The sequence below is a fragment of the Bos indicus x Bos taurus genome, chromosome 2 (genome assembly GCF_003369695.1).
Source record: "Bos indicus x Bos taurus breed Angus x Brahman F1 hybrid chromosome 2, Bos_hybrid_MaternalHap_v2.0, whole genome shotgun sequence".
Taxonomy (NCBI): Eukaryota; Metazoa; Chordata; class Mammalia; order Artiodactyla; family Bovidae; genus Bos; species Bos indicus x Bos taurus.
In genome coordinates this window covers 30,465,181-30,478,417 of record NC_040077.1, presented here as the reverse complement: position 1 = coordinate 30,478,417, position 13,237 = coordinate 30,465,181, and the positions used below count along the sequence as shown (strand labels likewise).

Genomic DNA, 13,237 nt, shown 5'->3' with positions numbered 1-13,237 from the left:
GCTGGAGAGACTATATGACTCACAAAGCTTAAAATTATTCTCTGGCCTTGTACAAAAAAAAAGCTTACCAACCCCTGAACTAGATGATTCTCAGGTTCCTGTCCATCTGCAGCATTGGTGCTACGTGATTAAATAGGGGGTGGTATTTTATGCAGAAATTCAACTTTTTCAGTTAAAGCCCTCAGGCAGACAAAAGGAGAAGGCAGTTCTCATCAGTTGAGCAGTTGCTTGAGGTGGATTCACAGAAAAGGAAATCACAGCTTCCAAAGTGGCTCTAGATTCTGGCTCTGACATCTGCTACTGCTTTTTGTTGGGGCCAGGATGACTGGGATCGAATCTGCTTTCTTCTCTGTAACATGGGAAATTCCTGAGCTTGAATAAGGTAGCAAGAAAGGCAAGTTCTTCCTGGTTGCCTGTACTCTGGTCTGCATACAGATGGGGTCTAAGACAGTAAGTGTATCTTAGGCGTTCCTTGGGATGCCCAGAATTCCACTCATCACCTGAGTGAGGACCTCGGGCTTACACCCTTTGCTGAACCCAATCACTCAATCACTCCAATTATTGGAGTAATTCGGGGGTATTGATTAAATAAGCAGCTTCTCTAGAGAAGCCTGTAGTCTAAGGGAGAGCAGGGGAGGGGGAGCCAGCAACTAAATCAGAGTCCACCAGTCACAGTCATGAATGTGCGTACCTTTCGCAGCCCCCACAGTGCATCAAGTACCAAGGACCCAAAAGAAAAAGACAGTGAACCAATGCGAGTGAATTATCAGGCTGCATGAGACTAAATGGTGTCTCAGGCAGAGAAGTTCATTTTATAATAAGAAAAGAAAAAACTCATGGCTAGTGTGAGGAATGTCATGTTATTTAGACTAAAAATAGCAGATGGGTATGAGGGCAGTAAATTTGTTTAAAATTGGGCGTGTGAGCTGGCTTGCTGCTGAAAAAAGAGCTCAGGAAAAAGACAGAAGCACTGGGGGGAAAAAAATGGGGCCGAAATTAATGGGCAGGAGAGAAGGGGTAAGGGAGGATGGAAACAAGTAAAGAAAGCGCAGGAGGGATAAACGGATTAAAACCATACCATCAACTCATTTTTATATGGAGCATAGGTTTAAAATCAGTTTTAACTCTTCTGTCCTAAGCCTTCACTTCCCCTTTTGTTTCTGTTTGCTGTTTGACTGTCATTTATTCTGGCCTAAGTGGGTTTGTCATCCCAGATTCCAAGGGTTTGCCGTGAGGTACCGGATTTTGATTTGATTTGTTAAGAGTTCCAGGGGGCCTAATCTGTGTTCTTCCTCCCAAGGTGGATCGAATGTCTTTCCCCTGTGGCTGCACTAAAGAAGGATGTAGTAACACAGCAGGTAGAATTGAATTTAATCCTATCCGTGTCCGGACTCACTTTTTGCACACAATAATGAAACTTGAACTGGAGAAAAACCGAGAGCAGCAAATCCCCGCGCTGAACGGCTGCCACGGGGAGATAAGTGCGCACGGTAGTTCCATGGGCCCGGTGGCTCACTCCGTCGAATATGCTCTCGCAGACAATTTCGAGATTGAAACGGAACCGCAGGCTGCCGTGCTGCACCTGCAGTCGGCCGAGGAGTTAGACTGCCAGGGGGAGGAAGAGGAGGAGGAGGAAGAGGATGGCAGCAGTTTCTGCAGCGGAGTCACGGACTCCAGCACGCAGAGCCTGGCCCCCAGCGAGTCCGAGGAAGAGGAGGAGGAAGAGGAGGAGGAGGAGGAGGAAGAGGACGACGACGAGAAAGGGGACAGTTTCGTGGAAGGTCTGGGTCCCCACGCCGAGGTGGTTCCTCTTCCTTCCGTCCTTTGTTATTCCGATGGCACCGCCGTCCACGAGAGCCACGCGAAGAACGCTCCTTTTTATGCCAACTCTTCGACCCTCTATTACCAAATAGATAGCCACATTCCAGGAACTCCCAGCCAGATGTCTGAGAACTATCCGGAAAGAGAGACTGTCAAGAGCGGTACCCTCTCGCTGGTGCCTTACACCATGACCCCGGAGCAGTTCGTGGACTACGCCCGGCAAGCCGAGGAGGCGTACGGCGCCTCCCACTATCCAGCGGCCAACCCCTCCGTCATCGTTTGCTGCTCCTCTTCGGAAAATGACGGCGGCGTGCCCTGCAATAGCTTATATCCCGAACACAGGTCCAGTCATCCTCAAGTGGAATTTCACTCATACTTGAAAGGCCCCTCCCAGGAAGGGTTTGTCTCTGCGATGAATGGTGACAGTCACATTTCAGAGCATCCTGCTGAAGATCCTTTGAGCCTTGCAGAAAAGAGTAGATTGCACGAAGAGTGCATCAAATCGCCTGTGGTCGAGACTGTCCCTGTTTAGTAGTTTAAGTTATTCTAGGACCAACTCTTCTCCTATTTAAAGCACTGTATTTAATTGGATTTCCTGGGCTCGTTGTGGTTTCAACTGAGGACCAAGAAAACTTGGCCCGTGGTGAAGCTTCCAGACTGTATTTTGTTTTCTCCTTTCTAGCTATGCGACTGTGCCATTGCACAAACGCAGTCTCTATGAGGATTTTAAATGATTTCAGACTGTTTTGATAGAAAATGCTAATTTTAAAAAAAAGCATATCTCACAGTTGCCTACCTGTCAAACTGTGTGAAACCTGCCAAGCTGTGTAGATCAGAGCTCCAAGTTTTGGATTATCGGGCCTGTGCAAGATTGTTAACTGAGACTGGGAAATGAGATTTAGAGTCCTAATTTTCAATATATCTGAAGATGACGGTGACTTTTTAATGTAAAAGTTATTATTGTAAGAAAAAGATTTAATTGCCCCACGTGTATTTTATTTATGGTAGCTAGAAGTCATGTTCTGATGAAAACGAACTGCAGCATGTTCTTTTCAGCTGAAGATGCATAGTTAGTACCACCGAGCATGCCCACATGGATTGCCTCTGGAATCCATTCACGTTTTTATGATCATGTCTGATCAGATTTGCAAATACTTTCTTAAGGGTGAAATAGGCCTATTTTTGCTATTTTGGACAAACAAATGAGTCTGTATGTGCAGGTCCTTACACAGTTTTCTCTAAAGTCAAGAGTTAGGACAATCCTCTGGTGAGGGCCTAGTTCATTGCCCTCCCTCAGCTGACTCCAGAGATGGAGGTAGAAGGTATTATTGCCTTTCTTTTTTAAACACAGCATCATCTTGGTTCTTAGCTTGGACAGCACCTTCAAACTCTACTCCCCTGCATCAAAATGCACTTTAGTGCCCCTTCATGGTACCTTGTGAGGGGTGGGGACTAAGAACTCTTTGAGATGAAAAATTAAAAACAAAAAACATTTTTAAAATCTGTAACTATTATAAGGTTCATAGAATTAAATAGAGGAATCAATCCAATGATACTTTATGAAGGAAAAATGACCTGTTTTCCTTCACCACTCTCAAGACCTAACTCGGTCAAAGCAGAGGAGGCTGAGAAAACACGGAAGAGACACAGCCTCAGCAACCAGCCTTTTTCTACAGCGTGATCAATCCGTCTCTACAAAAATGAGTGTTTAATGAAATTTACACTTAGTGACTAGCTGACTGAAGTGGGGGCCTCTACCCAAATACTCAACTAGGCCTTACTTTTCTGAAGCATTTTGATTTCTCTTGCCTGGGACAATTAGCAGAACAGTCCAGAATGCATTGAATACTTTCTAATTACCTCATGTTCTCTTATAAAAGGGGACAGATAGAAATAAAACATGCACTCCCCACCTTTAGATTATCTGCACTTGGTTCGTCGGAGGACTTCTAAGATCCTGTTTTCCTGTAAATTAGTTTAGGTAACTAAATAGTGTGTTCTAACTTTTTAGTTCCAATGCAATATGACTATGCTAAATCTGTTTCATATTTTTGACCTTCTATTGTTATGTCATTTCACATTTTATGCCTCTTTGAAATGTGGACATGCCTTGCTATTCAGTGACTGCATCACTACTTATTTTTTGTCTCTTAGACTTGGGTGTTTAGAAATATGGATATAAATACATTGTAGATCTCAAGTCCTTAGAAAATACTATTTTATTTCACTGAATTTAAAAATGTTTGGTCTAGAGAAAGTCCTCCAATGGAAGAGTTTCTACTAAGACTTGACTTGGGGAAAACATGTTTACTTGGCAGCTCTTCCACTGTGCAGTTGGTTACAGCCCCTACTCTACCCCCACAATGAGCCAACCCAACCTTAGAACCATTAGTATTCATATTAAAGCAGCTTTGGGCTGGTCTTTATGGAGGTAGAAGTAATGGGGGCAGGGATGCTCCTTTTGAATGACAGGCCCTTTGGGCTATTCAGATTGGGGTTTTGCTCAAATCTTGATAGCATATCTCATGTTGTCTGTAAAATTACAGTTTTTAGTGCTTGATCTCCAAATTTTTCCCCCTATCAATACAATCTAAAGAGCACAGGCCCAAAGAGAAAATGACAAGACACTATTGTTCCTTCATTTGAGCACATGAAAAATCCTGTGTGCCATATTGATTAGACCATTGCAAGCCTTTGAAATAGTTACTTACATGTGAAGCACTCAGCGTATGCTTGGAACACAGTGCGGCAGAGTGGGGCAGAGGTGTCTCTGTGCAGAATTGAAGGGTAGAATGCCAGTCTAGATTCTGAAAGGATGGATATTTAATTCAGTTCAGCTTTATTTTCACAAGAAGGTTGACACCTACTTGTTTATGTTGGACGGGGACTCTGTTTAGTAGCTTCATTTCCAAAAAGATGCTTAATCTAGAAACAGGAAAACAAACAAAAAACAGAGCTTTTCCCCTATCTGTCTAATTGGGGTCAAAAGTCACTGCTACACAGGATTAACCTTCCAGCCAAACATTCATATATATTTATAACCTAACCCCTAAATATTGCCTACATACACAGATTACCTATGAAAACACTCGCGCACATGCCTCCCTCAACACACACAGTAGGTGTAATACCACACATCAGAGAATGACAGATTTTAGGCCAATAAGGAGTACTGAATTTTCCCTACCCTAGCATTTGGTTGGGTTTTATGATCTACAACTGTGGTCTGGAAATGAAGATGATTTTTAAAGCTATAGTTTAAATATACTGGTTCAAGTTGTAAATGATACTAATGGTAGAATCATTTCATTGTTACTTTTTCCCAGAAAAGCTGAGAGAGCACAGTGTGCCATTTGACTTTTTTTTTTTTTCCATTAATAGATCATCTATTCAACAAAAAAATGCCCACATGCCAGGAAGGGCTACAGTTTTTCTAAGCATTTTTAAATGGGGACCAAGAGCTGGACGCAGCCAGTGGATTCTTCAGATCTTTACACGGAGACACAGTAACCTGACCTGCAGCTGTTGTATTACCCCCGTAGTCTAGCTAGCCAAATTATAGTCTTGTTTTGACACACGGCTTTTTAGTCATTCACTGTCAATGGCAAAGCTTTGTGCTTTAGTCACTGTTGTTTTAGCACCAGCCCTCTACCTTTTATTAGGGTTTAATTCCCAGTTATAATCCAGGCCAAATTGATTTGCAAGTCAAGTGGCTGGAGCAGCTTGCATTTCCTTTGTCATTCTAGGCTTCCTCTGGGAGAAAGAAATCAATCAAAGAGATTTACTTTTTTCCCTTCTCTTGATCATTGATTATTTAAGACATCAGTAAAATCCATTTGTCTTCTGTCTTTTGGTTAATTGAAGAATATGGTTACTTTCTGAAAGCCAGTGTTTTCTTTGTGGTGAAACAGCATTTTTCCCAGAGTGCCAATCACATATAAAATTTGAAGCTAATATTTACTAATTAATTTTATTATTAAAATCTTCATAATCATATATAGCCCAGCGATACCTCCCCCAATAAAAACAATAAATTACAGAAACACTGGTCACACATTAACAAAGGAAAAAGGAGATTATAAATGATTATGTTCTTTAAAATTGTATCCTCTGACAGATGATTTCTAGGCAGAATTCTGGTTTGGTTGTCATTAAGCAAGGAAATGAAAGATTTATTTCTTATTAACTGATATATCACTGATTCTTTGGTTAAACTTCTGAGATTGTTGTACAAGTCAAAATCCTTTGGTTTTAACATATTTACAATGTGTTTATCAATTCTTTCTTTTAACAAATATTTATTGAACATCTACTATGTTAGAGGAACTGTCCTAGGTGGTTAAAAAGAGGGGGAAACACTACAAATTCTAAGGGATTATGATAATGATGAAAAGTGGAATGAAATAATCAAACCTCATTACAGTCCTTTTAAGTTATGACTTTATAAAGTGATGTTAGAAAAGATGACATCAGTTCTTGTCTGATTACATGAAAACTGCAACTAAAAAAGATACTTCTTTGCCTAAATTAGTAGAACTCACTGGATCCTCTTACTTCCCTCTCTATCTGAAAGTTATGAATTAAATCTGGCCACAACTAGAAGAGCTTAACCCAATGAAAAAGAGATTTTCACATAATTGCTTCTTTGGTGTTAGACCTAGGTAAGTTATACTAAAGTTATACCAGCACTCCTACCAGACAGTTTCAAAGGCAGGTTGACTCACACATAACCCAGGAAACCTTTCAGGAAACCTTTGAAGCCACAGTGTAGAGCACCATCACTCATTTCTGTTTACAAAGAGCCTATAAAATAGCTAAGCTTGAGTTCCTGGTTCCAACAGCATTGCCTTGCAGCTTGTAGAAAACAGGTCACTCGGCATCCTTACTTCTAGCCAGGGATTACAAACCATTGAATTAGCAGGTAGAAAATCGACATCCTCCAAAGTTAAGAGACTACCCTTGTAAAAGGTGCCACGAGACTTCCATTTCTCCAAATACAGACTTAATCTTTCTCTTCAAATGGCATCTGCTCCTTGTTGTCTCAAGATAGTTCAGAGTTTATTATTGTAGTCGATGTAGAAAATACCAACCTTAAATGGGAACTAGCTTCATGCTTTCAAAGGCAAGACAACTATAATTCAAAACTAAGCTATGAATTCTTACCATAACCAACACCAAAAACTAAAGCCTTAATCACTCTTGAATTTGCAACTACTGATTACATTATTCATTCTGAAATCTGCTAACTTGTGCTGGAGTAACTTAAATGCCTAAGCCGATTGCCACAGCTCTGCGCAAGTAGCACAGCTCATCAGATGTTTTCTGTAGCACTAAAGAATGTAATTGACTTAATTTAACTGAATATCAGCAATTTGAAAACTCACTAGAATTATAGAAATTTTGGGTGGGGTGAGAATGGACTATAAGCTTAAAAAGTTATGGTATCTCCTAAGAATCAAAGTTTGAGCTGAGCTGAGAAACTATAATTTTATTTTACTAGAAAAACTGGATTCATAAATGGCAACCCAAAACCTAGAAGTTACAATGTGGACCCTCACAGCCCAGTTGGTGTTCACATCTGTGACCTACTATTCCCATCAATTACATCTTCCTATCTGAAAATAATTTGATGCTTTTAAAAAAAAATACAGAGCTACAGCATGATAAAAAAAAAACTATTTTAAAGATGTAAACACATTTTATATTAAAAAGAATGATAGATTCTTGTCAAAAGTTATGAATATGGAAATGAAAGAGCTCTTTAATATTTCACCTGCCAAATCTTATATTGAATGTGATTATTTAAAACAGTTGTTTCTGGTTTTATTTCAACCCCTCTCCTACAAAAGGGAGCAGGAGATTCCTCCCTTTATAACAATGCAAGTATTTTGGGCTTTTTCTTTCTTATCAGAAATTCAAATTGAAAAGCTTGACGTGACCTGGGTTTTACTTGATAAGCAGCCCTGGGGTTAGTCTAACTTTGCGCTGTCTGGATAGTAAGTGTAATAATGCCTTGATTTCTGTATCCTGGCAGTGGTGATTCAGACAGAATGATGGGAAGCAGGAAGGTCTTTACAACCAGATTCAAAACCTAAGCCAGTTCATTTTTATATACAGTTTTTGTAATCTAACATATAGCCTGTGATTTTAGTAAATTCAGATACTTAGTACATTCATGGAAAATGAATTTCAAAGATTTAAGTCAGGTTGTTGACTACTTTCTTTCACTTGTGATAAATATATCACTATACAGGGTAATTGTTTCCACTTGATACTCTATACTTGCTTATAATTCAAGAAAAGCCAACTCTAGTGTGTCATTTTATTTCATCTCATAGAAGCTTCTGGCAGAACTGAAGTTTCAAGAATGTAGAATTTATGTTGGATAATGCTTGTATTCAGCATACTGGTGATATGTTGGATAATGCTTGTATTCAGCATAATGGTGGCATTCCTTTCTTTGCATTACTCATTACCATGGTGATAGTCAGCTCAGTTCAATGACTCATTCTAGTGCCGTGTGAGGCCGCTTAAATATTTTTAAGCTAATATATATTGATTAGAAGGGTTTAGGAGAAGACAAATTTATGATAGAAATTAGCCTAGCCTTTGTCTAAATTAATTTATGTGACCTGTTTGAATGACTTCAGTTGTAATTTTGGAATACTTCTTTGTTAGATATTCTCCTTTCTCTTGTGGCTTTCTCCCAATATTTTTATCTGGCTTAGCAGGATATTGCAAGTTATTTATTAATGAATATTTTTAGAAGGGAAATTGACTTAGAAAATATCTCTTTAAAAATTGTCTAGGAGCTTCTATCACCTAAGCTCTTTATCTCCTGCCATGTTGCGTAGGACCAGAAATGACCTTGTCAGGGGTGTGAACTCCTAATATGGTTTGTTGTTGTCTCGAAGTAGGGAACCTATACAAAATAAAATTGAAATTTCTAACTTTGTAGCAAAATTTATCCAATTTTGTTTTGTTCCTTCTTTTTATGTTGGCCACCAAGCTTTTCTCCTTAGCCATAAATAAAGCGCTTATCTTTAAAAAAATCCAAAGATCTATATACCATTTTGAAAAGATACTTTAACATGAAAGAGAAAGAAGAAATGAAATGAAATCCTTATCTGAATTCTTCTAAAGAGGAAAAACCCAAATATCTAAAACTAGAATATAAATTGCCCAAGGTTAGCTGTTGTTTTATTTTTAATTTAGTGTTGATCCTTGAATGTTTTAATGATACCCAAATGATTTCTGAATATAATTGATGTTAAATTTTAGTAGTTGGCAAAGTCATTTCATCTTTACCATAACCAAATAAGGTTCACTGCCACAGGTTACTGTCTGTCTTGATTCATTAGGCACTAGTCATGCCAAACGGGTATCTCAGCATAGTTTCATCTTTTCAAAGATACTTAAGATGGCCAACTGTGTGTGAATAATGGAAAGTTTGAGATTCTTCTGTATTCTTCAAATTTTATAGCCCTGTGGCTCCAGAGGTCCATCTAACTCATCCATCTACCTCTAGGGAAGACTGTCACTCAGGCATGCTCTAAAGGATAGATACCCATCTATTCTTAACATCTCTGGGGAAGATGGTTTCCTTAGCAACACAATGCAGTTCTCTTAGGCTTTTCTCACAGTAGGAAAATGTCTTGGCCTGTCTTTGTGAACTAGGCACCTGGCAACAGATGTGGTGATTTGGGCCATTGTCCTGGGAGCCTCAGAAAGTTGGGTTTCCTTTACCTTTGGTGTTTGTTACATTTGATGATTCCCTAAGACTCCTAAGAAATCAGAGTTTTAAAAAGAAAGATGTGGATATTGGGACAATGTTCAGTAACTTGACCTGCTCATGACAAATATTGCTATAGTTTTTGGTTTGTTTTTATCTTCTTTTTTGTTTTGCCACTGCTATATCAGGAAAAGTGACTGTTTCAGATCCCCAGTGACAGATATCAGAACTAGGATCAAGTGACTCCGCTTTTAAACTGCTCAATTTTCTGAGAAGTTACAGTTACAAAAAGGGAGCATTTTCTCCCTTCTTGCTTCCAAATAGGTACTTTCGCATTCATCTTTCTATACCCTAAAATGACAAAGGAGAATCTCTACTTTTCCCACGTTTTCTGGGGAATGGACTGGCAGTGGAGAGTCTGGTGTGGGATAGAATGACTCCAGAGAAATTACTCAGCCACCATTTGATCCCAGCCTTTGTCCCCATGTTCTGGAAACAGTGGCTGCTTGCCTTCTCAGGGTTCCACACAATAATTTAAAAATGTGTTGTCCTGACAAGGCCTGAAAACAGAAGGAGGAGTCCAGGAGGGTGGTGATTTTTTTTCTGATTACATCACTTGATCCAAGCACCGCCTGCAGAGAGCTTTTTCTGTTTGTTCAGAGTTGCCTCCAGCTTGGAGTTAGAACTAGCAGGAAAATAAGGAGCACCCTGGAAATCAATTTCTCCTCTCTGTACGGGATTTTTTCCAGTCTAGGTACAGCTGCTTAACTCCCCCAACTCAGATGATCTTGTGAAATGACAGCCACATCCATGTGGTTTCTCCCTATAAATAACATTAGGGGAAATAACCCTTTTTTGCTTTAAAAAAAAAAAAAAACCCTATATATTGCTTATGTAAAGAATGTTGAATCATTTGGCCCATGTTTTAATTGATTCTAGACACCTCTTTGGAAATAAGTCTGAGGCGTAGTTTGTGAAACATGTTTCAAAAGTGTTTGATGTAAAATAAATGCTAGACATTTACAGTACAGAAATAGTTTTTAAAAAAAATGTAGATTACAACTCTGTTCCTAAGAACCTCAGCCTTTATTGTGTCTTAGTAAAGCTGATCTGCTTTCATTTTAGTTTATTGCATTTCTGGTGTAATAGCCTCTTAAGATAGAACTATTAATACATATGTACTGGTTAATGCCTGTTAATGCAGAAAATGGCACTTTGTTCTTTCAATGTGTTTCCCTCAGTGTCACAGGGTATAACAGTTTGATAGGAAAAGGTCATCTGACATTAGTCAAAAATGCATTCTCCCCATTTAAAATGTGTATGTATAATTGGTTGCATAGACAAATGTCACCTTTTGCAGTATCTTTACCTTCATCATAGTCTTAGACATCAACTGTGTGTCCACTTTCCAGCTGCCATAGAAATTTGGTACATTTGCAAATTCTGGTGAAACTTTGTGAGCTGAATGTAATGGTAGATCAAATGATCCAAAGCACTTGGGTGTTATCCTTCAGTCTACATTGAACCATTCGGACATTGGGAATGGTCTTTACACAAGGGAAGTCTTTTGAGAGTATTTGTGGGGTTTTTTTGTTTCTTATCTGTTGGATTTCACTGGCAAAAAAAAAAAAGTAATCTAAACACAGTGGGATCAATTCACCATATAACATTTTCTATATTGTGATTGGTTTTATCTTTTTGTTGACTCTTATTATGACCTTTACTCAATTTCAACAATATTTCAATAGATACTTTATTACTGTTATGCTCAATATAATCACTTAGAAAGGTTGACGGGAAGAAAATCAAACTACAAGTCATACATACCTTCACTTTACACTAAGACATCATGTTGTATGTCACATAGTTTCTAGATTGATTTCTCTTGTGTATAAGTTATAACATCAAAGATGCCAAAGGGTATATGAAATAAGCTACAGTAATAGTCAACAGAACTTAACCTGGACCTTATGTTGTAATAATTTATTCATATTAGCTGTAGTCTTCTGTATTTATATTTTCAGTATTTATTATGAATGACATGGAAATTCGTGTATTTATTGTGGCTTTTTATTGCAGTGTGTATATATATATATATTACAAATAAGCATTTTTAAGTCTTATCCTTAAGTTTCTTTTATTAGTGGCACTTGTATTATGCTGTACTTTTTATTATATATTGTACAAATATCTTGTCCATTTGTTTGCAGCAGAGTAAAACCAGTTTCTAAATTGTATCTACTGTTGCATTTTGTGTAAATCTTTTGTTCTTACCTTCAAAGCGGTCACACACATACAAGAATACCTCCCTCCTTCGGTATAACAGATACATTCCTGAAAAGTTGTGTGTGAAGCCAGTTCCTGTGAAATGACTCAAAGATGTGCTAACTCTACTGTGATTGATCTCTAAGTGGAGATGCTTAATAACATTTTTCTTCCTCAGCTGTATTCAACCCTTTCATCAAGTAATGACATGTAAACAAATATGAGGGCCAGAAAGGAACTTCCTATTCCAGTGAAATTGGGGAGGATACTTTTACCAAGACAAATGCAGTCTTTTGTAAGTAGTATCCTGCAATTCACATGTTTAGCAGTATTTGTGTTTTGCTTTGCAGGAAGCAGAATCTGTGTGATTTGGTATTTAGAATATGTACACATAGGTACACATACATGCCTGTCTGTTTAATCATGCTGACTCAAGGTAACCAAACTTCTTTTCATTGGCAGTAGAATGAAGAGAAAAGAAAATGGATCCTTCCTAATTTCCTATTATGTACAAGTCACTGTCTTCAAACAACTTGTTTTTCTTACATTTGAACACTAGATCTATATTTTTGAAAGTTAAATCATAATATGTGATTGATCACCCCGAACACAAATTTGATCATGTTGCTCACTTACTTAAAAAATCTGTGGAGTTCCTTTCTCATTGTTGACAAGATAAAACACAAACTCTTTGGAATGTACCCAGGGTTTCCCTGATAGCTCAGCTGGTAAATCTGTCTGCATGCAGGAGACCTGGATTTGATCGCTTGGTTGGGAAGATCCCCTGGGAAAGGAAAAAGCTACCTACTCCAGTATTCTGACCTGGAGAATTCCATGGACTGTATAGTCCGTGGGGTCGCAGAGTTGGACATGACTGAGCGACTTTCACTTTTGGAATGTCCCCACGAGGTGATGTAAGATCTGGGTACAGCAAATCTCTCTAGCTGTTTTACTTGTCAGACTGTTTGTTCCGTTGCCCACAGACAGACTGCTTAGACTTTGCCTTTGCTGTTTTTGTTCAGTTGCCCAGTTGTGTCTGACTCTGATAAGTCGCTTCAGTTGTGTCCGACTCTGTGTGACCCCATAGACGGCAGCCCACCAGGCTCCCCCGTCCCTGGGATTCTCCAGGCAAGAACACTGGAGTGGGTTGCCATTTCCTTCTCCAATGCATGAAAGTGCAAAGTGAAAGTGAAGTCTCTCAGTCGTGTCCAACTTTTTGCGACCCCGTGGACTGCAGCCTACCAGGCTCCTCCATCCATGGGATCTTCCAGGCAAGAGTACTGGAGTGGGGTGCCATTGCCTTCTCCATGTGTCTGACTCTACTACACTATTTTTTCTCTGCCTCCTCCTTTGCCCAGAATATACACCCCACAACTACATCCTGACAGCACAATTCTAGTGAGTACTTATTTTTTGAAC

General features: G+C 39.0%; 1 protein-coding gene across 4 annotated transcripts in view; it reads left to right on the top strand.

Moving 5' to 3' along the window:
• The window catches only part of CSRNP3 (cysteine and serine rich nuclear protein 3), a 203,802-nt gene extending 192,012 nt beyond the window's left edge, over positions 1 to 11,790 (top strand). For all 4 annotated transcript variants that reach the window (XM_027558853.1, XM_027558862.1, XM_027558872.1 and 1 more), the window contains one exon: positions 1,301 to 11,790. In XM_027558853.1, coding sequence (XP_027414654.1) covers positions 1,301 to 2,353 — 1,053 coding nt within the window. In that variant the 3' untranslated portion in view covers positions 2,354 to 11,790. The remainder of the gene's footprint in view (positions 1 to 1,300) is intronic.
• Positions 11,791 to 13,237: the final 1,447 nt, after the last annotated feature.